At 30.5% G+C, this 22,578-nt stretch overlaps 9 protein-coding genes and 1 non-coding gene across 10 annotated transcripts, besides 10 other annotated features; 6 read left to right on the top strand and 4 right to left on the bottom strand.

Moving 5' to 3' along the window:
• Positions 1-72: 72 nt before the first annotated feature.
• TVAGG3_0130830 lies at positions 73-144 on the top strand. Its single transcript has one exon. It is a non-coding gene; the product is annotated as a tRNA-Gly (tRNA).
• A 296-nt stretch (positions 145-440) lies between these two features.
• Positions 441-2,051, bottom strand: TVAGG3_0130820 (uncharacterized protein; the record flags this gene model as incomplete). The annotated part of the gene is made up of 1 exon (XM_001320503.2): positions 792-1,310. One exon carries the CDS (start codon positions 1,308-1,310, stop codon positions 792-794), a length of 519 nt encoding a protein of 172 aa, XP_001320538.1.
• A 1,717-nt stretch (positions 2,052-3,768) lies between these two features.
• Positions 3,769-4,491, bottom strand: TVAGG3_0130810 (spectrin binding; the record flags this gene model as incomplete). Its single annotated transcript, XM_001320504.1, has 1 exon — positions 3,769-4,491. One exon carries the CDS (start codon positions 4,489-4,491, stop codon positions 3,769-3,771), a length of 723 nt encoding a protein of 240 aa, XP_001320539.1.
• Positions 4,492-5,289: 798 nt separating this feature from the next.
• Positions 5,290-5,704, top strand: TVAGG3_0130800 (ribonuclease kappa family; the record flags this gene model as incomplete). The annotated part of the gene is made up of 1 exon (XM_001320505.2): positions 5,327-5,704. One exon carries the CDS (start codon positions 5,327-5,329, stop codon positions 5,702-5,704), a length of 378 nt encoding a protein of 125 aa, XP_001320540.1.
• An 87-nt stretch (positions 5,705-5,791) lies between these two features.
• Positions 5,792-5,821: a terminal%2Cinverted (terminal inverted repeat of MuDR-3_TvMULE3 transposon ID:TVAGG3_0130790).
• Positions 5,792-6,590: a mobile genetic element.
• Positions 6,561-6,590: a terminal%2Cinverted (terminal inverted repeat of MuDR-3_TvMULE3 transposon ID:TVAGG3_0130790).
• A 309-nt stretch (positions 6,591-6,899) lies between these two features.
• TVAGG3_0130780 (proteasome regulatory particle assembly) lies at positions 6,900-8,306 on the top strand (the record flags this gene model as incomplete). Its single annotated transcript, XM_001320506.1, has 1 exon — positions 6,900-8,306. The coding sequence occupies one exon, from the start codon at positions 6,900-6,902 to the stop codon at positions 8,304-8,306; it is 1,407 nt and encodes a 468-aa protein (XP_001320541.1).
• A 1,755-nt stretch (positions 8,307-10,061) lies between these two features.
• TVAGG3_0130770 (uncharacterized protein) lies at positions 10,062-12,263 on the top strand (the record flags this gene model as incomplete). Its single annotated transcript, XM_001320507.1, has 1 exon — positions 10,062-12,263. The coding sequence occupies one exon, from the start codon at positions 10,062-10,064 to the stop codon at positions 12,261-12,263; it is 2,202 nt and encodes a 733-aa protein (XP_001320542.1).
• Positions 12,264-12,508: 245 nt separating this feature from the next.
• Positions 12,509-12,546: a mobile genetic element.
• Positions 12,509-12,546: a terminal%2Cinverted (terminal inverted repeat of Banshee-A3 transposon ID:TVAGG3_0130760).
• A 1,177-nt stretch (positions 12,547-13,723) lies between these two features.
• Positions 13,724-13,760: a mobile genetic element.
• Positions 13,724-13,760: a terminal%2Cinverted (terminal inverted repeat of Banshee-A3 transposon ID:TVAGG3_0130750).
• Positions 13,761-13,889: 129 nt separating this feature from the next.
• Positions 13,890-15,257, top strand: TVAGG3_0130740 (ankyrin repeat protein family; the record flags this gene model as incomplete). Its single annotated transcript, XM_001320508.1, has 1 exon — positions 13,907-15,070. One exon carries the CDS (start codon positions 13,907-13,909, stop codon positions 15,068-15,070), a length of 1,164 nt encoding a protein of 387 aa, XP_001320543.1.
• Positions 15,258-16,633: 1,376 nt separating this feature from the next.
• On the top strand, positions 16,634-16,852 carry TVAGG3_0130730 (uncharacterized protein; the record flags this gene model as incomplete). Its single annotated transcript, XM_001320509.1, has 1 exon — positions 16,634-16,852. The coding sequence occupies one exon, from the start codon at positions 16,634-16,636 to the stop codon at positions 16,850-16,852; it is 219 nt and encodes a 72-aa protein (XP_001320544.1).
• A 2,093-nt stretch (positions 16,853-18,945) lies between these two features.
• On the bottom strand, positions 18,946-19,281 carry TVAGG3_0130720 (uncharacterized protein; the record flags this gene model as incomplete). Its single annotated transcript, XM_001320510.1, has 1 exon — positions 18,946-19,281. The coding sequence occupies one exon, from the start codon at positions 19,279-19,281 to the stop codon at positions 18,946-18,948; it is 336 nt and encodes a 111-aa protein (XP_001320545.1).
• A 304-nt stretch (positions 19,282-19,585) lies between these two features.
• Positions 19,586-19,814: a mobile genetic element.
• Positions 19,815-20,024: 210 nt separating this feature from the next.
• Positions 20,025-20,739: a terminal%2Cinverted (terminal inverted repeat of Maverick-1A transposon ID:TVAGG3_0130510).
• Positions 20,025-22,578: part of a mobile genetic element that runs on past the window's edge.
• On the bottom strand, positions 20,907-21,143 carry TVAGG3_0130700 (uncharacterized protein; the record flags this gene model as incomplete). The annotated part of the gene is made up of 1 exon (XM_001320512.1): positions 20,907-21,143. The coding sequence occupies one exon, from the start codon at positions 21,141-21,143 to the stop codon at positions 20,907-20,909; it is 237 nt and encodes a 78-aa protein (XP_001320547.1).

Genomic DNA, 22,578 nt, shown 5'->3' with positions numbered 1-22,578 from the left:
CTTGAGGTATTGGATGATGTATTAATTGACATAAAACTTTCATAAGGGCTTGAAAACCAAATTTTCAGTGAAGCGCCATTGGTGTAGCGGTTAGCATGTGGGTTTCCCAAACCTATGATCCGGGTTCGATTCCCGGGTGGCGCATTAATTTTTTTTTCAGTTTCCTAATATTGTTGGAGGTGACGGAAAGAATAGTATATGAAATCTTAAAATTATATCTATTTGAATCTTTCTTTAGAATTCTATAAGTGAAAACGGAAACATATGCCATTTTCGAAAATTATCTAGATGATTTTGTATATGGGCTTATTTGCAGATTTTTTACTTGCTGAGATGCTATACAAGGAGAACTTGTCTGTAATTCGTTTATACAAAAGCTATATATTTTAATTATTATCATAATTTTACTTTTATTCGCAAATCTTTTGAAAAAAGTACAATAGAGAAAAAGACATTTTGTGTTTATTTAAAAACTTTGCTATCCATCACTAGAAATTGGACCAGCCGAGCTGAAAACACCTAATCTAGATGAGTAGTTCCAAATTTGATGTTTAATTTGTTTTGAATTCGGGGCGCTGCTGAATTAAATTATTTTGCTGAGCTTGTGAAAAAATTATTTTCATTATATCATTGCTTAGAATTAACAATATAAAATTTTTGTCCTTTTTATGCTACTCTGGGATATGATGCCTGTGTAAGTCACTCGGAATGCCACTATGTTCTGATTTCCGAAGTTCAGGAATTACAGGGCGAAAGAAGCATTTTATACATCTAGTATGAATATATACTAATTAGTTTTTGCCTAATTGTGCCAGTAACTGAAGATATTTCAGTCGAATACTTTCTGGACACGTCTGAATAAGTAATTTAGATTTAGGTGATAGAATCGTTTTATCTGGCATGGGGGTTGATTCACGTGATGAGCTCTCTGTTGAATTTAAAGATGGTTTTGCATAATTATCTGAAGCATCAGAAGAAGGAATGGATTTACTATCTTCAGATTCAATTCGAGATGAAGAACCAGAGGCACTACGCGAAGATTTTCGTGAATTGCTGGATTTTTGCTTTTTTGTTTTTGATTTCCTTTTTGATGCTTCATTAACAATATAAGTCTTATCTTCTAAATCACGTCTGATATCAATTGTAGTTCTTGGCTGGTTTTCCCTGTCTTCCATAATTTCTAATGCTGTTAATCTGAATTTTTCGAATGGCTCTAGCTGCTGGACTAGTGCCATATTTTCCTTTCGCTTCTTCTCCAAATAATTTCTTAATTGGGTGATCTTTTGGAAGTTTGGATTCGTATTTGACATCAAGAATCTTTTTTGCTATTTGACAATAAATTAATTAATAGAGATTTTTGAACACTAGAACAATGCATTTTGTTTATGTAAATTTCATATCAGAATTTGAAATTGCAATCTTCTCAAGAGAAAGACAAAATTAAGGAAAAGCATTAAATAAGCAGATATAGGGAATTACAGTAGAGCATATAGGTTTTGTATGTTTTTAACAATTAAATTCATTTTTCCAATAAGATATTCTGTTTGATACTACATAATGCTGTGTCAAAAGGGAAAGAAGGGACAAGGCAACGATAATCAAGTGGGTGATGACATTATTGGGGCTAAATCTATACTTCTCGATGATATTTCTCAGTTTTTAGAAACAAATGATCTTGACTTATTAATTAGTATTGCTAATGAATTTGATGAGATAATATATGTTTTTGGTGATTCTATTTTTGAACCAAACATGTTCACAGACCAATTTTTAGAAAAAATTATTGACTTATCATTTAATAGAGAAAATAAGGAATTATCAGATGCGTATCTAACAATTGTGAATGCACTCATTATAGAAAATGAACAATTTGATATTGAAAGATTAATCTCAAATCAATTTTCATTTCACAAATTGTTCAAATAGTGTAAAATGTAATGAACTAATTCACATGATTTCAACTCTATCAAGTCGATCAGAAAATGTTAGGAATCATGTTTTTGATAATTTTTCAAACATTATATTTGAACAAGCTTATTATAGATTACTCCCAGATGAAGTGTCGTATTTCTTACTTTCAATCAAGACGTTTCCGCTTGATTTCGTAATTTTAACAAGAATTGCCGAAATCTCAATAGATTTTCTTAGTAACTACCATGACTTAAATGATTTGTCAATAAGTCAATTCATAAAAACACTAGATAACATTCAAAAACTTGCAAAAGAAGATGTTTTCCAAATAATACCAGATTCAGATGGATTTTTGCAGCTATTTACAGAAATAATATTAAATTATAAGATAAATCCGAGAGTTTCAGCTTTGGAATTACTCCTAAATCTCTCCAAAATTCAAAATTCATATTTAAGGATGCTTCCTATTGAAGTACTAAGTACATTCACTCAGATAAAATCTATCAATACTGAGTTGAAACAAAAATTCATGTGTTTGACTTTAAATCTCTTAGCAATGAAAATTTTATCATCACCAAGCTACTCAATTCATTTCAGCAATGAAATGATTCAAAATATCATGAATCTATTAGATAATGGACCATTTTTAGTTAGAATTGATACTGCAAAACTAATTAAAGATATAATTGAATTTGGAACAAATGCAAATCTTATTACTTTCATTTCTCTAGGTATTTTTAATTCCATTTCAGATATAATTGAATCTGATGATACTAAATACATTCTTGTTGGTTTAAATATCATTGCATCTTTTGTCAAAAGAAATTATAATGATAACTTAATAAAAAGTCAATACGACATCATTCAAGAACGTCTAGATGAACTATGCTCGCATGAAAATCATCAAATATCTGAATTTTCTCAAAAATTATTTTCATTGATCTTATCAGAGTCTGATTCGAACTAAAATATTAACGCATTAATTGTACACTAGCGAAAAATCTTATTTTGTTTCTAAATTTATGGTACCACAATACAGTTTCGTGAAATACCCTAAAGAGATAATAAACTCTATAATGGATAATAACAAAGATTTTTAGAAAATTTATTATGTAAACAAATGGTTGTGGACAACAACGAAATACAAGAACAATATAGATAATTGGTGTAATTTATTTGCGACACCATTAAACGAGCATACACACGCTGTTTGTAGCTAGGATGCCATATGCATCATATATGCAACATTCAAGGGTGTGCGCGAAACAAACATTTTCGACGAGAATCGAACACTGTTTGGTGAGATTCTCAGGCCTGGAGTATTTCATATGCTATTCTGCTATCCTCTTCAACACGGCCGAGGAAGACGACGACATCTACAATACTCTCATCGGGAGAAATGAGCAGAAGTACAGCGCACTCTACCAACAGATTGTACAATTATATATATAATTATCAACATAGATTAGGATATTGAACGTTGTCAAGATCTTATAAACAGATATATTGCATATCTATTTCTCTTTTTTTCAATTTTCAATATTTTTTTATTCTCAGATCAAATAACATCATTTTCGGAATCGTCTCAAATAAAAATCATTTCGTGCTCAAGAATTTTCTGTTCGTTCTGTTCGTTGTCCCATTTTGTTTAAGTGTCAGTACTCCCGTTGGGGTTTTCATCTTCGCTTTCCTCTTCGAGGTTTGAGTCCGCAATTCTTCTTCACTGTCTCACATTTCTCATTTCATCCTCTTATAATTCCTTATACTCTTTTTCCTCATCGTTGGAAGAGTTAATTTGGGCAAGCTTCCCCTTAATATAATCATCTACTGTTGCACCGTGAGAAAGAAGAAGCTCTGCTATTTCTTTTCTTTTAAATTCTGCTGCAATTCGGATGTTTTGATATTTTGAATCCATTCTTCAAATACAAAATCTTTATTTTCAATGACATATTCAAGCATTTCATTATTATGTGAGCTTACAATGTATTTGAGACAATCAATATTTATTTCATAATCTTTCAAACATTCGTTGATAATATCTGTGTTTCTGCCAATTATTGAGCAGTGAAGACAATTCTGTGTCTTTTCGCATATTTGATTTGAAAGTAAGAAATGGAAAATGTTAACAGATCCAAAATAGGCACATGCTTCAATCAATGATAACTTTATAGAATGAAATGTGTTTGAAATATCAGGAATTCTAAGAAAACATAGATCAAGTTCTATTCTTTTTTGAGTAATATATTCCTTGAACTTATCAATTTGATCATGCATAACTATAAATTCAATTGAATCCTCCATCGGGAATATTGATGCCTGAATTTTAGAAAAGTCAGCACCAATATGCTCGAGTATTCTGATGTAATTTTCTCTAGAAGAATAATTGTATTGAGATGCCATGAGAATAATCTTTTTAAGTTGCTTGATTGAAAGTTTATACTTCGTAATCAAAACGTTGGTAATAATATTGCAAATATCTTCAATAGATTCGTTATATTTGATTTGGAAAAGCTTTTCAAATGCCTCAATAAAGTCAGCATATTGTTTTGAATAGTCTGAGGCAAGTGAACTTTGAATCATTTGATTGCACTAACAAATTTTTTTAATATTTTTTTCCCAGGTTCTAAAGATTAATGTCTAATGACAATTCTGCATTGGAAATCATGATGCAAATGCTATTTCTTTCTTCATTCTGTATAACGGATATAGAATTTGACGATTTTTTGCGAAATCAAATCTAAAAATTCACATATCTTCTTTCTCTAGTTGAGATGAATATAAAAACCTTCTTATTCATATTGTTGCAATCAATATCTAGGTAGCAGAATTCCTATAAAATACGTATTGATTGAATATGATGTTGTATTTACAAATCAACAAACTCATATGAACTTAAACCTATGGTGTTTTTATAAAATACACGAATCTTTATATATATTTATTCAACAGCTGATTTTTTTTACAATTTTAAAATTTTTCAATCGAATTGAGAAATTAAATCGCAACCAACCAATTCTCTCAAAAAGGAGCAAAGATCAAATAATTTTTAGTTGATCTTATTTGCTATATTCACAAAAAAGAAGCAAATATAGCGCAGTGATTTTTTGATAAACAAAAAAGTAACAAATAGAAGAGCAACCTAAATAAGATGATTGGAAAATGCGTGCGGGCTGCAACTTTTAGTCACACAGGTATTGTATTGTATACTACAAATACAAATGAATTCAGAAATTTTGCCAGTGTATTCCAAATAGTTAATGCGTTTTTGATGGAATTAGTTTTCATAATCAAGTATACCTAACACTTAGTTCATCTGATAAATATTATATTGGAACAACGAATGCAAGTTTCGCTATTATGTGCAAATGCAAAGACGATGATTCAGATGAGAGTGACACTTTTATTAAGAAAAAAAATGGTCAACGGGCTTGTTAAATGCTGCTGCGGTGTTGGATATGGCTCATGCTACATCGTTATCGGTATCTGGGGCATTATCTTTTTAGGCATTATGGGCGGCCTCTTCATGAACGGACATCAAGGTAATGTTGGCATTGAATACAAGGACGAGGCTGAAAGAAAGAAAATCGGAAAAACAATGCTTTGGACAGTTTTAATCTACGCTATTCTTGTCATCCTCTGCTCTATCAATGTTTTATACCGCATCCGCCATCCATGGGCTGAAGCTGTCGATCCTAATGCTTCAAAGAGGTTCTCTGCTATTGGTCCTAAGAATTTCGAGATGACCCCACTTGGAAAGCCAGAAGAAGAGCAACCCAAGAATGCAGTTTATTAAATTTATTTAATACTGTTCTTGATATACGAACTATGATTTCTTTTTACATAAAAATCTATTACCGTTTATTTTTACCTTTTTCGTGAGGGCAAACCCAAATTTTAGCTAAAAGTGACAGGAAAAAAAAACGTTTAGTATTAAAAAAAGACCGATAAGAGCTTCGTTCGAAATATAGAGGGAACTGAGAATGCGCAACCATTCTCAGGGAATATTGGATGCTATTCCCGTTCCATCTGTATGGAAAATTGAGGTTTTCAAAGGGAGTTAAAATAATATCAAATTTATACTAATTTACTTCAAAATACAAAAGTATTTGACAGCTAAAATTAGTTACTTTAGCAAGCCTATCAATACCCTTTTACGATTATTGCTACTTTTTCGAAATAAAAGTAAAAACAAATTTATACTAATTTACTTCAAAATACAAAAGTATTTGACAGCTAAAATTAGTTACTTTAGCAAGCCTATCAATACCCTTTTACGATTATTGTTACTTTTTCGAAATAAAATAAATTTATTATCAAAAACCTTTTTTTTCTTAGTAAAAATAAACGAAATTTTTTACCTTATGAACTTTTGATGGAAATATGCAAATTTAAAATAATAAAGAAAGCCGCGAGCGAAGCGATCGGCTTAGTTCGAAGATTTTGATTCAAATCTTTGCTGATCTGTAATTCGCGGAAGCTGCGAGCGAATCGAGCGGCTTAGGTCTAAGATTTTGATTCAAATCTTTGCTTATATTCCTTAAATTCTTTATGAAACTCGCAACAGTTCCATAAAAAATTTTAAATTCTAAACTGTCGAAATTACCGATCGGTAATCACACCCTTCACTAGTGCGTCACTTTTTACAGGCGTGTCACTTTTAGCTAAAATTACCCCTACTCTTTTCGTGAGTACTGATACTTGAAATTTCATTTCACTTTTCAAAAATGTTTTTATACCGTGAAATTTCTCGAGTTCGGAAGCTTTTATGTCTTGCCTTATACCAAATAATAGGAAAAGACTATACTTATCAAATTTGAAACAATTAATTGTGGAAAAAAAATTTGAATTATGTATAAAATGAGTGTAGTAGCAATTTATGCTCAATATCATCCTAAATTCAAGTTTGGTCATCCTGGATCCAATTTGGTGGGAAAAAAAATTGAGGAAAAAATTTAATGTTGGTTATTTTATCCCAAAAAAATATTGTTATGTCAATGGATCAAGACATTGCACAGGAATTAACAGGAGCTGATTTAATTAGAACATATGCTGATTATATTGATGCAATGAGAAGTATATATAAACTCACAAATGACAAGGTTGAAAGCACTTTTATCAAAGTTAAAGAAATCTTGATAAATAAATATCATTTAAAAACATCGGACATTCTATTAATAGTGGGAAGATGTCTTTATTTTAGGGATCGTTACATGAAAGCATATTTAAAGCTCTATGACTTGATTAACAGTCTTAAAAATAATAAAATAAATCCGTGGTTTGTAACTGAACTCAAAGATGTTATCTCTGCATTCGAAAATAACAAGCAAATAACAGACAGTTCTTTTGGAGACTACTACGAACTTTTGAAACCAAAATCATTATTTAATTCAATCATGAATGATGATCTCGAAACAATGATATACATAGTCAATCAGCCAGGTTTTCACATCAATATCAAAATGAACAAATGTTTATTTAATGCTGAGGAGAAATTCAATCTTTTGGAAGTTTGCTCTTATTATGGTTCAGAAAAATGCTATTTATATTTAAGACAGAATCATAATTTTGAACCTTCTTATTTTTCGATTGCATTATCATTCTTAGGTGGAAATCCACGGATTATACATGAATCATTACCTTTAATAGATTCTTCAAATATTAGTGAATGTGTTAAATATGCAATTATATCACACAACATCGATTTTTTCAACTATTTAAATAACAACTTTCCTCATCAAGATATTTGTTATATTGTAACAGATTATTATAATCTTGAAGCATTTTTGATAGCAATTGATTCAGGACAAATATCTTCTTTTGATAATCATCAACTCAGATTCAATATTGATGATTTACTTGTATATATATTTAAAAAATTCAAGCAAAGTGCAGTCAAAAAATTTGATATTTTACATGCATTTTATTATTATAAAATTCCAAAAACTATTATATGCGCCATCGAAAGTGGAGCCAATTTCACAAAAACAGCTCTTCATTATGCTACAATACATAAATCGAAAGAAATAGTTGAGGTTTTAATTTCACACGGATTAGATATCAACGCAAAAGATAAAGATGGAGTAACTCCACTTCATTACGCAGCAATGAAAAGTTTAGATATGGTAGAATTCCTTATTTCACACGGAGCAGATATTAATGCAACAACACACCAAAGAAAAACTGCTCTTTATTTTGCACAATATTTTGGCGAAAACGATACAGCAGAATTTCTTATTTCACATGGTGCAAAGGAAAAATCAGGAGAACATGAAGAAAATGATGAATTTGATGAAGATTATGAATATAATCAATATTACGAAGTTGAAGACGTTGATGAATATAATTTATATGGCGATATGATGATGACGATGATGCTGAAGAAGGTGATAATTTAATAAGAACATTACACTTTAAATGGTATATATGAGCGTCACCCACCATTCCCTGTATACTTAATACAATAGAAAATTGGGATATAATGCTCGGTTGGCAAAAAATTGAGAGGATGTCAGAAAGTTATACTTTGAATTTTTTTTATATTTAAAAAAAAAACTAATATTTTTTTTTAATGCGAGATAATGAATTTATAACATGGATAAGAGCATAGCCTCTAACTTCTCAGTGCCAGCTGCGAAGTTACAAAAGCCTTGAGTGAGTTTCTCAACAGCCATTGTATCCATGTTATGTTCCCAAAGGAATTCAGCCTCTGAAGGATTTCACTCTTATTCTCGGGCTTGCGTGGAAATTCTGCATTTGATTCCTGGAGTTCCTTAAGAAAGGCTGGAGAGATTTTAAGGCGGTCGCAGCCAGCGAATTCTGTGATTTCGCATGTATTACGGAATGATGCACCCAAAACTACTTTTTTCAAATTTGATTTTTTACCTAAAGAATTGTTGCATGTTAATTTAATAAATTTAATAAATTATTAAATTATTATTAATAAATGTTTATTTATTAATAAAATTAATATTTAAATAACATTTAAATTAGAGTTGTTTAAATAAAATAAAAGATTTAATAATATTTACATTTAAGAAAATTTTTCGTTGCCATAGGAAGAATTGGAGGGTGTGAGATACTATTACGTGCTATAGTACTCACACCCTCCAATTCCTAGCCAAAATGGCTAAAAATTGGGTGCAATGTCAACAATTGCACCCAATTTTTAGCCATTTTGTTAAGTAATTTATGACTTAAGTCTAAATAATTTTATAATTTCCTTTCTTGTAGAAAGCTGGGAAGATAATAAAAATTTTAAAAAAAAACATAGTAAAGACATTATCAGTGCCTCACATCTTTTGGTTTATTACTAAAAACGAGAAAACTTGCTCGATATTCTTTCGCATTTCGAGCAAGTTTTCTCATTTTTGGTAGGGACTTGCTCCTTATAAGGTACATAGTAAGAATATATACCTCATAAGGAGCAAATCCCACTAGAAAGCTGGGAATCTTTCTTCGAATAACAGATCATTTGAAGAAAGTTTCCCAGCTTTCTACAAGAAACCAAAGGCTGTGAGATACAAATACATTATCAGTGCTCCGCAGCATTTGGTTTCTTATCAAAAAAAGAGAAAACTTGCTCGACATTCTAAAATTCCTATACTAAACGTAAACTGCGTGACAAAACCTAGGTGAGGATCAGACTTTTTGATAAGACACATTGAATTAATTCTATGAGTTTCATTCAAATATTGTCAGAATTTCTCACCTAGGTTTTGTCCCAGACGATTATTTTTTTTATTCAGCTTAAACAATAAAACAATCAAATATATAAATAATACTTCCACGTGTTTCCATGGAAATTTCGTTTTTATCCAAACTTTCTGAGGATATTTCATCATATTCTGTTGAAATAGTAATGCAATCTTAATGTAAACTCGCCAATTATCAGCAAATATCATGTGCGTAGGATGCACATGTATGTTTTTCGAATTTCTGAGCTAATTTGGAAAATAAGATTCTATATGATATTAAAACAAGCATTTAATGCAACAACCTATTTCCATAGGTGTTTACATTGCTTAATAAGTGATCTGGCAATATAAAACCACTAGGTTTCTAGCTGGAATCCATACTTACCATACGCTCTCTCTCAAAAATTGAGAGTCACCTAGGTTTTGTCCCGCAGTTTATTTTTTTACTCAAAATTTATGACAAGCAATGATTTGATTGGTAAAATTCAAATGGCTTATAATATTTTCGAGCAAGTTAAGCCACGCGCACCATCTCCAGTCAATTATGCTAATTATAAACCATACAAGAAAAGAAAACGTAATGTTTCTCCTAATAAGAAGGAAATACGGCTTCGAAGCTCAGCAACACAAACTCTTCCTCGTGGTCAGATAGTAAAAGCACAAGAATTACTTTATTTGCACAAAATTTTCTATAAAGGCTATGGTAAAATACATTTCAGAGCAAAAACAGTCGAAAATGAAACGAATAAGCGAAAGGAAATCGTTCCCAATAAATACGAACTATTTGAAGCACAACATAAATACAGTTTAATTAGAAGACGTTATATTTTACATCATTGGCTTTCATATTGGTATTATAAATCACAGAAGCGCAAAGGAGCGAGAGAACAACAAGCCATACTTGAAATGGAAAAGAAGCGACAGCTTTTGGATTACTCTACACCCGAAGCAGTTGTTGATGAAAAAAGAGATCAAATTAAACAAGATGAACAGTCAATTCTCGTTAAAGAAGAGTTACCTCAAGATGTTCATCTTGAACTTTCAATGCCAATCGCCCAAAAAACAAGGAATCTTAAAACTCCTTCTGAAATTATTTTTGATTCGAAACTTCTTGATGGTACAAGGTTTTTTGATAAAGAAAAAACGCCACCAAGGAGTCCAAAATCCAATACAGAAGCACAAGCAACTCCAAAGAGTACAAAAAGCAGCAAAAAAGAAAAAGAAATTGTTGAGCCAGAAAAAGTTTCAAATTCAAGCTCAACTGAATACTATTCCGAAGATTTATACTCTTCTAATCCACAATTCAGCGATAGCGAGAATGATCTTATTGACGAAGCAAATAATATAATGTCAAAACTCACAAATCAAAAATCCGGCAAGATATCCCAGATCAAACCATCATCCAGTACATTAAGAGAGCCAAAATTATCGAAAGGAAGACCTGCATCTATAGATACAACTCCAATTTCTCCAACAAAAACAAATTCACCATTTATTTCACCAAGAACACCAAATCTTGCTAACACAGATAATCTATATATTCCAAAGACACCAGAACAAGAAAAGAAGAGCCCGAGTCCTAAGAATACAAAACCTCAAATCATTTTCCCAGAAAAATCACAACAAAAAGATAATAATTCGCCAACAGATGATGCATATCTTAATCATACTCGTTCCTTACTTGATAGGTACGAAAAGGATGATGAAATGAACGAAATTTCCAATCAAAATAAGAAACCAGGCAATTTCAGTGACATCTACAATGATAGCAACAATGATACAACTGAAATGTTCTTAGACAAAGGTCACAAATCTCCACAATACACAGGAAGCAGCTATTCATCAAGAATTGATTCAATTCTAAGGTATGGAAAAGAAAATAGTCCGGCAAAGTCACCAAAACAGATCAAACTTGAGTCATCAACAATATTTGATACAGCATCAGCATCTACACCATCAGATCCACAAACAAATCAAAAGTTTAATAACGACAGACAAAAAATTTCTATTAGCATGCAAAAAGGAAACAAATTACTGGAAGAAGCTGATAAATTACTTTCTGAAGAAGAAGAAATCAACAGTGAAATATTTGATGTACCACAAGATAGAGTTGTTATTCCAGAACACGAAATGATCAAAGATAAAGTTAGTCAGATGAATAAAATACATCAGAAAACAGAGAAAATAACAACACATAATGAAACAATAGTTACTCAAAATATGAAGAAAATTTTGAAGAGTTCTAAATCAGATTTCAATAATAAAACAACTGAATTAGTTTTGTCTTCTCAATCAACCCAAAGTGAGAAAGTTTATACATTAGATCCTGCAAGAAGAAAGAAACAGAAGACAGAACTCGAAGAACAACTCGAGAGATTGAAGAAATTAGGCGTTAATGATTCTGATGATTCCGATTATGATGCGAGCTCATCTAGAAAAATTCCGAAATGCGTTGTTTCTTATAAAGATGCTGTTGAAATTGGAGATGGAATTCCAGAGAAGAACGTTAAAAAAGTTGTTTATACAGCAATTGTTTCGAGTTCTTCAGATGCTGATATGGTTTTCTTAGAATTAGATCACGATGAAAATTCAAGTGGTCAAACAGTTCAAGAGAAAGTTGAAGCACTTGAATCTCCACAAAAACCAACACTATTTTAATTTTTATTGTTATAATAAATGTTTTATGTTATTCTTTCTTTATATATTACATCATTATTGATAGAAAATAGGTAGTAATGCCGATTTGGAAGTTAATTTCAATTTCGGAAGTAAATTATTTAAGTTTGGGAAGATTTTCAGGAAGATATGATGTAAAATAAAAATTATGTTTATTCAAACACAAGAATTGAAGGTAACGAAAATCATTTGAATAATCTCGTGTGTTTGATAATCATCATTTGCTATGTTGTAAACAGAAATTCATCAAAAGTGACACCTCAGAAAAGCTAAAATATTGAATTTTTGGAACTTTTGATAGAGCACGTTTTTAAATATTAATTAAAGTAAATGTATATTTTGTAAAGATTCTTTTTAATAAAAAAATAAAATTTTGAAGAAGAACACAAAATCTTCTGAAAAATAATATCACATAAACTCATATTATTTTCTAATATATAACTATTTTATATAAAAATCAAATTCAATGATCTTAAAAGCGAAGGATAAACCTCAAAATTTACGAATATAATGAGTGGGAATATAATGCTTATCTATCATAAAACCATATGAAATATCAATTTTTGCTTTACGCCTAATTTTTGACGACAATTAGCAAAAAATGTTAAATGTTAACACTCAGTCCATTTGAATATGAAAAATAAAATTGACTTTGATTAAATGTTTTTATTTATCATGCAATTCTTCTTGCGACCAAAGATTTGAATAAAAGTTCAAAAAATAAGATAGCTTAAAAATAATATACGGTAGTGTTTACTAATAGATGAATAGTATATAAATTCTATTAAAATGGATTTGATCCAAAAAAATATATAAAATTTGATCATAAATAAAATCGTTTTAAATTACTTCTTCATTTAAATTATAACAATTATTTTTGGTTTTATATTTTTTTGGATCAAATCCATTTTAATAGAATTTATATACTATTCATCTATTAGTAAACACTACCGTATATTATTTTTTAAGCTATCTTATTTTTTGAACTTTTATTCAAATCTTTGGTCGCAAGAAGAATTGCATGATAAATAAAAACATTTAATCAAAGTCAATTTTATTTTTCATATTCAAATGGACTGAGTGTTAACATTTAACATTTTTTGCTAATTGTCGTCAAAAATTAGGCGTAAAGCAAAAATTGATATTTCATATGGTTTTATGATAGATAAGCATTATATTCCCACTCATTATATTCGTAAATTTTGAGGTTTATCCTTCGCTTTTAAGATCATTGAATTTGATTTTTATATAAAATAGTTATATATTAGAAAATAATATGAGTTTATGTGATATTATTTTTCAGAAGATTTCATTCTATATGCCTATGAAAAGTACTCTCAAAACTAACTTTTTCCTAATTATAATTAAATCTAGAATATTGTATTATGCTTAGTATTATTTCATTTTTCTCATTCAATTTAGAATTTACAAATGTCAAAAAATTGAGAGCTGTCACTTTTGATGAATTTCTGTTTATTACAGCTATATGATAACATCCGAGTATAAAAGTGAAACCGAAATTTTCAAGGCAATTTTATTGCAAAAAAAATTGAATTGTGGAAAAGAAAATTGAATAATGGAAATTTTTTTTGTAAAGTTATGAAATTTCAAAAGTAGCTCAGGACATGAATCTGAATTACGAATACATTGCTGCTCATATCAGCGATTATATTAAAAGTGAAAACTTCTTCGATACATTTGACATCGAGGATATTAAACAAATCATGAAATATTCAAATTTAACATCAAATCAATACATTACTCTTCTCAAACAATCATCTTCAGCTATCAAGGCCAAAGAATTATATATGTGTACACGAAATGCAAATGTTACTATCCAAAACATGGAAGAAATCGTTTCAACTCTGAAATCTGTCAAAAAATACATGAAATTCAATATATTTGATGGTATCATTGATATTTTGGATCAAAAAGAAAAAGAAATACCTCTTTCCACAGAAGAAATTCAAAAACATCAATCAAAAATAAAAGAAATTCAAAATCCAAGACAAAATGCTGCCAAAGAAACAAATGACAATCAAACTAATGAAATTCATACAGCATGTGTTAAAGGAAATCTCGGGCTTGTCAAATCACACATAGAATGTAGGTGCAATAAAGAAGCAAAGGATGATGATGGATATACTCCACTCATTGAGGCATCATCTAATGGTGAACTTGAAGTTGTCAAATATCTTATCTCTGTTGGAGCTGATAAAGAAGCAAAGAATAAATATGGATGGACTCCGCTCATTTGTGCATCAAGAAATGGTCATCTTGAAGTTGTTAAATATCTTATCTCTAATGGAGCTGATAAAGAAGCAAAGGATAAATATGGATATACTCCACTCATTGAAGCATCAATGGATGGTCATCTTGAACTAGTGAAATATTTTATTTCTGTTGGAGCTGATAAAGAAGCAAAGGATAATTATGGAGATACTCCACTCATTATAGCATCAGATAATGGTCATCTTGAAGTTGTTAAATATCTTATCTCTGTTGGAGCTGATAAAGAAGCAAAGAATAATAATGGATGGACTCCACTCATTTATGCATCAAGATTTGGTCATCTTGAAGTTGTTAAATATCTTATTTCTGTTGGAGCTGATAAAGAAGCAAAGAATAATAATGGAAAAACTCCACTCATTTATGCATCAAGATTTGGTCATCTTGAAGTTGTTAAATATCTTATCTCTGTTGGAGCTGATAAAGAAGCAAAAGATAAAGAAGGAAAAACTGTATTCGAAGTTGCAAAAAATAATGTAAGAAACTACCTAAAAGTTTAAGTAACCTGACCAGATATTTATGTCATAGCGATGAACTATTTCAAATTAACCTGAATCAGGAATATTTGACTGTACCACTGTGTCAATGTAGCATATATTGGAGAAGATTCAGTAAAATATTAATTCAAATTATTTTATTATGATTAAACATTATTATGACGAATTAAACACTTAATGATTGACTTACTGAAATCGAATGAACCTAATCCTCAGGGTTTTACATGGGGTGCAAAAAATGCGCAAAAAAGATTATTTAAAATTGAATCTGCGCATATTTTGCGCATTTGAAAAAGTTTGGAGTTGACTATTATAAAGTATAGCCACAATTGCATATGTATAATATATTAAAGAAAAAATAAGCATTTTTTCACTTCAAAATTATTGGAGTAATGAAATGGACTTTTATAAAATCAACGATAATACAAAAAGCATGAGGGATTTCACCACACTGGCCGATAACAAAGATATTGTACTGCATTTGAATGAATTTGAAGCCATTTTGCACAAAATTCTAGAAAATCAAACAGATGATGAACAATTAGAACACTCGTTAGCGAATATTATTGAATATTTGCAATATAGGCATATTGAATACATTGAAATATTTAATGAAAATGACGGATTGTTAATATTAGTTCATATTATTCAAGATTTTCCAATATTAATAGAAGACTACACCATACGCATTATAGAATTACTTTTAGAAATATCAGATGAGCATACAATAAAGAAATTTATTAATAATCAGATAATAATTGAAGCAATCATAGACAATTTTCATATCCCTTCCTCATTACATTGTATGCTTATACTTCTTACTAAATCCACACAAATACCTTCGTTTATTTTGGATAATTTGAGTTTTGATTTATTTTCAAATCTTTTGCAGAAAACAGAGAATTTATTGAAGATTACAGCAATGAAATTGTTCCATCATTAATAATTTCATGTGTCCTGTTGAAAAACCTAAAAATTGAGCTCAATGATTCAAATTTAGAAATTCTCCTATTTCTTTTAAATTCAATACCAGAAATTGGATTCGATATTATATGTGATGATGAAATGATTCAATTTTTGAAATCAATCGATTTTATTATCAAAATTATCCCCAATTTAATTTATAATATTTCAGATTCTTTCTATGATGGTATTTTACTGTTAGAGCAAAAATTGAAGTACAAAACTTATGTATATTCAATTTTAATTGGCTTATATAATCAAGATTTAATTTTTCAACCTAATGACCAATCATTTTCGCATCACATATATGATAAAATATACTTGTTTTCAATCACATCATTTGTTTTTCATCAGAACAATCTTGGGAAATCAAATTTTGCATTTTCTTTAGCTATTGATGTTCTAAGTATTTATCACAGTCTAAACAACAATGAAATTGGTTCAGAATTCAGTCATGAACTATTTCAGCATTTAATTGAATTTTTTATTCAATCTCAATTTACAAATCGAAAAATTTTACTCAGAATAATAGAAAAAATGGTGAATTTATCAGACTCATTAATTGTTTACTTAACAGAAGAATTTATATCGATTTTGATTGAAATGCTCGATCCTTCTTTCGAAGAATCAAAAATTCCTTTAAGAATCTTATTAATTGTATCAGAAAATGTTAATTTAGGAAAACCAACTGCGTCTTCCAAAGATTTTTTGTTGGAATCAGATTTAGTCGATTTCTTGGTCAACGAACTTGATCCTGAGAATGACGAACAAGAAACAGTTGTCCAAACTATTCTAAATAATCTCGGAATTGACAATGATTAAATAAAGATTATTTTTAAAGCTTTAATAAATTGTATATATTAAATGTTCCTCAAGTAAAAAGTCATCTTATTCATGTGTAAAAAGATCTAGTTTCTAGTTTGCCTATAATCATGTATGGAACTAAATTATAAGATTTTAATTTTTTTATTTTCTTCCTTTTTTCCTTCTTCATCTCTCAATTTCTTCCGAATTCATTCAAAATTACTCCCCGAGATTTGTGAAAGTTACAAATTGCATTTTCCCGGAATACCTGTGTTTGATGCCTATAGATTAAATAACTAAAAACAAAGGTTTTCGTCGATTAAGATTTGAAGTTATGATATGTAAAAAATTCCAAAAAATCACATGCATACAATAGGTACTCAGTTGAACTTTACAACGTCAATTTTTGTGAGATGTTCCGCTCTCCGTTCCAATTAACTAGCTGATATAATTTGGGAACAACATCATGATCATGTAGTTTTTATGCTCCGAAATATTGACCTCATTGGTTAATGATTTCTTCCTAAATTTGAATAAATGAGATAAAATAAAATAATCGTACCTGTAGAATCAGTTTGAATACTTCAGAATACAATATTATCAATGTTAGCTATCAGCAACATTTTAATTAACTTTCATGATAAAGTACGATTATAAACTCAATTCAATTATATCCTTAATTCATATGCTCATTCATTCGCTCCTTTTATACAAACAAACAATGTTAGGATCAAATGTTACAGAATACAGACTCGGAACATTTAAGTTTTCCAATGAAGGGTATATGTTTTTCAATTTTAGTCATTTCAAACCTTCATTCATGCAGTACAAACTTTCATTTTGCAAAGTGCATCTATGCTTATTTACGAATGATTGCCAAAACTATTCAAAACAGATTTATCCAGGAAATTCATATTTCTATTTCACTCCAAAAGAAGGAATTTACGAAATTAAATTATTTCCTGTAGTTTATGATATAATTTCTCAAGAAGAATTTACAGCCGTATTCAAAAATGGCGCATTTTTTATGATATTAGAGATGTTTATTTGATAGGAATACAATTACTACTAATAGCCATGGATTTGGTACTCCTTATAGTCTATATGAGTCAACTTACAGGCCATTTTAATTTCACACAAAAATTCATTTTATATTCGGGAATTCTTGTTTCGTTATTATATTCAATTATATGCATGCGCTATATATTTATGATGTTCAGCGGAATTGATATATTTCCAAAAAGATTTTCTATGATTTTGCACTCGATTGCTTATATTACAATTTTATCGGCTCTCACAATGTTTGCGTTGACGATTTCATATTCTGGTTTAATGCCAACATGCTGTGAGAAAGTTAAATACATAATGCCATACATTTTAGTTTTAACATTCATTATTTCCACTCAATTATCATATAAAATTGAATGGCTATCCACAGCATTTGCTGTAATAATAAATGCGCTGTTATTTGTTTCTGTTACTCTTCTTAGGCTTAAATCGAGATATGATTTTATCAAAACATTCAATACAGAGTGGCCTGAAGAAATTAAAGAGCTCTCATATGGAGGGCTAGTTGCATTATATATCATATCAATCGTGTATGACATATTTCATATATTGAGTCTTTATATAGATGATTTTTTTTTCATGTTTACGTGACTGTTGTTGATGTTGCCTTTTCCATAGGCTTATTTTCGGTAATTGTTTTCTCCAATCATAGGTTGGACCTGATTGTTCTTGCAGGAGAGGATCTTCCTCAAGTTTAAATTAGTATTTTTTTGTTTGTTTGTAAATTATTATGTATATGCTATTTAAATGAATATATTTTTCAATACTATTTCGAAGATAGGACTTGAGTGTTTTACTTTGATTACATTTATCATCTGTGAAAATTCGTGAAATGAATTTGGAAACAATGTAAGTAGAAACATGATAAATGTAATCAAACATAACAAAATAGGACATAGGATTTGATGCATTTTAGAGTGACAATTTTAAAAATTGCGCTTTGCGAAAAATACTTAATGATACTTTCTTAGATGTATACAAACACTTTATATATGAATAATGGTAATAAACATTCATTCAAAATGAAATAAAAAGTAGATATATTATTCAATTACCAAAATATCAAGTAAATGAGATGTAATCGGAAGTTTTTCGTCACTGTTTTCAAAATAGTCAGATATTTCTTCATATATCCCTGATTCTTTTATAATATCATCAAATGGCCTTTCGGTATCATTTGGATCTTCAATTAAAGCCAATATCATAGATGAAATCTTTTCAACAGACGTTGGCATAGCCTCATCTATTGAAGAACCGAGGCGATCAAAGAAATCTGAGGTGCAAACTTTTAATCTGTAATCAAGAGGGGCAATAATGGTATATTCACATAAAACATAAAGTATCGGAATCAATCCTTGATAAGATACCGCATTCAACATTTAAACAAATGAATCAATTAGATAATCATAGAGAATATCTCCATATTCAACGATCAAATCACATATAATATTGATAATAAATCTAAAATTTGACTTTCTATCCCAATTGATATCAAATATTCAGCAATTTCACCTTTGTGAGCTAGGATTGCAAGAATTGGTGGATATAAATCGGAACTTTCGCATTGAATTCTTTCTGTCACATAATCAGCAACTAAATTTATCAAAAGAGGAGTTTCATTCTCATCTACATCAACTTCAACATCTTCATTCATAATGTACGAAATTTTCAGCAAATAAGTTATATTGCGGAGAAAGTTTCCTCACTTTCTAGAGGGAATTGTTCCCTCTAATGTATATATTCTTAATATATACATCAGAGGGAACAATTCCCTCTTTAACATGCCAAAACTTGCGTCTGATTGTTTGCAATCAGACGCAAGTTTTGGCAATTTCTAGTGGGAATAGAGCCTTTTGAGGCACTGATTCATATATAGTGCCCCAAAAAGGCTCTATTCCCACTTTAAAGCAAGTGCACCTGCGGTGCCAGAATGCACTTGCCGCGACAATTGGGAAATGCAAAGATGATGCCGGAAGGAGCGCCCAGACCGGTCAGAAGCGCTCCTTCCGGCACCAGAAAGACTAGAAGGGGGCCCTGACCTTGAGAAAGGACCCCTTCCCGATCTTTCTGCTTTAAATTCACATCCTAACTTTCTAAATCTTTGTCCCTCTATCATTTCCACAGTTAGTATACATAACAAGTGTACTGAGGCACTGCGCGTCTCCTTACCCTTGTTATGTGAATTTGACACTTTACGAAACCGCTAACGTATATTTTACAACACAAACGACGACACTAACTTAACCTTAAATATTTACAAAGCCGCCAACTACTTCACCTCACTAACGTTTTCACAAACGACTTCACTACTGTAAAAAATAAACGTTCTCACTTACAAAAGTATTGCAACTCTTCCCATTGCTGTGCTTCACACAATAGTTCATATTCTTCAGTATCGCTGCTGTCACTCCAATCGTCAGAGTCAAAGTCACTGTCAAAATAAATGTTAGTAAGTTTTGACAAAGCTAATGAAACACGCTTACCGTTTGTATCGTATGCTTGTATAAACTTTCCATTCTTCATTCCTTCATAAACGCTCAAACTAACTTTACCCTTTCTCCCTCGTATCTGATAGAATGTATTTTCACGAGGAACGAAGAACAAATTCTTGAACTCATGACCGTTGTAGTTTGTTATCTCAATAGTTTTCGTCATTTATATAAAAATTAAATAAAAAATAAAATAAAAAATAAACTTAAAAATTAATGATATCACCACTCCCACACGTATGAAAACATAGCACAAAAATAAATTTAGGTGAAGTGGTGAGATCTCACCTCTTTTTTCACCTGTTTTTTCACCCTCTTGAATTCATTGCTTTATAACTCTCTTCCTTGGTTTCTTTTTAGTTGCTTTCTTCACGTCTGACACATAAACGACTTCACTAACGACTTCACTAACGACTTCGCACGTATGAAAACATAGCACAAAAATATATTTAGGTGAAGTGGTGAGATCTCACCTCTTTTTTCACCTGTTTTTTCACCCTGTTGAATTCATTGCTTTATAACTCTCTTCCTTTCTCCAACTCTTCTAACTTCTTCTTAAGTTCAGCAATGTTGTCCTCATGAAGTTTAATCTTTCTCAAAATTCCTTCTTTATCTAATGGTTGCTTTATCTTTCTAAACTGAACTCTACCATCCTTCATAGTATGAATGTAAAAACCTTCTGGAATAGTTCCTGATTTAATGTATTCTACCAAAAACTTTTGTTTCATTGCTTCAGTGACTTTATTTGTCATTTCAATCAAATAAAAATTTTAATATTAAATAAAAATAACGTTATTTTTTCAGTAAGGAAACGCAGGAGTTTTACGATTTATTTGAGGAGTAGGTTCTGGTTTAAATGTTGGAGTCGGTTTAGGAGTTGACTTTTGAACAGGAGTTTGTACTTCCATAGGTTCAGGAGTCATTGAAGGTTTTGTTGTGAAGGCTTTGGTTTTGGCGAAGGTGTTGGATTTTTTAACTTCAGCTACTTCAATATTATTTACAACATTTGCTTTATTCTTTTTCAACATCATAACTGCTCCTGCTGTAGCTAGCAAACCTAGTGGGAGACCATATTCTTATATAAGGACTTGACCAAATGCTATTTTTGACAGGAGCTGGTGAACACCTACCTTGGTGAGACTGCTCTTTGCCATTGTGCAGCTCGTAAGAAATATTCAATAGGTGCTCCATAATCGTTTGGTAACGTTTTTTCATAGATGGTGAAGGTTCACGAGAGCTTGATGAAGAACTCATTTATAAGCTTTAAAAATAAACGTTCATCCTTTATTCCTCACTGTCGTCCGTAGCTAAGTTATAGTCATCTAATCTTATTATGGGGATGCCATTAGCACGCACCTGAATGGCAAAGCAACAATCCCTCATAAATCCAATAAGTGGCTTTGGTACATTTTCAGTTGCTAGTTCAATAGGTCCTTTAACAGACAATTTGTTATGTTATTGGAGCAGTAGATGTTTGACCTTGCTGGAAGCAAAAGTCCACTTCTGTTGGAAAACCACATAAGAAATGTGTGTTGTCATAGCTATCCCATTTATGTTCCACACTACCATCATCCACCAATGACCTCATAACATCTTCATTAAATCCTATCATATCATTGTTTGTATTGCAAGCGTTCGCAACCATTTCATAAAATACAGGTCCATATGATTTTTCAGGTTCTGCAGGCATATTTCCATAAGCTCCCATGGAAAGCTGAAGATATTTAAACTTAGGGTTCTCAAAATTAACATAATAGTTGTCTTTCTTTCTAAATAGTGCCCAAATACTTTTAACATTAATAGGCGTATAAGCTGCTGTAAATGTTGCACTTGAACTATCTGTATTCTTTGAGAATGAACCGTCCATAGGAATCCAATCCATAACTTTAACAGGAAAACATAAAGCCTCGTTTGTATAATGTTCTACAAGTTCTGTATAAATGTTAGGGTCTAAAGAGAATGACTTTGGATGAATGAAAACATTCATTAAAATCCATCTTTGTTCGAAATAGTTGCTGGGTTACAGTTGTAATAGTAACTGTTCCACTAGCTTCTACTGCCTTCGTTATCATAGTGAATGGTTCATTCCATGGAACAAATTTATTTGTCGGTGGATTTGAATCCGAAGCAAATGCAACTTTAAGAGTTGGATTGAAAGCAATGATATCATTTACAGATATAAATGTG

Source organism: Trichomonas vaginalis, chromosome IV (genome assembly GCF_026262505.1).
Source record: "Trichomonas vaginalis G3 chromosome IV, whole genome shotgun sequence".
Taxonomy (NCBI): domain Eukaryota; phylum Parabasalia; order Trichomonadida; family Trichomonadidae; genus Trichomonas; species Trichomonas vaginalis.
This window is presented reverse-complemented; position numbering and strand designations above follow the sequence as displayed.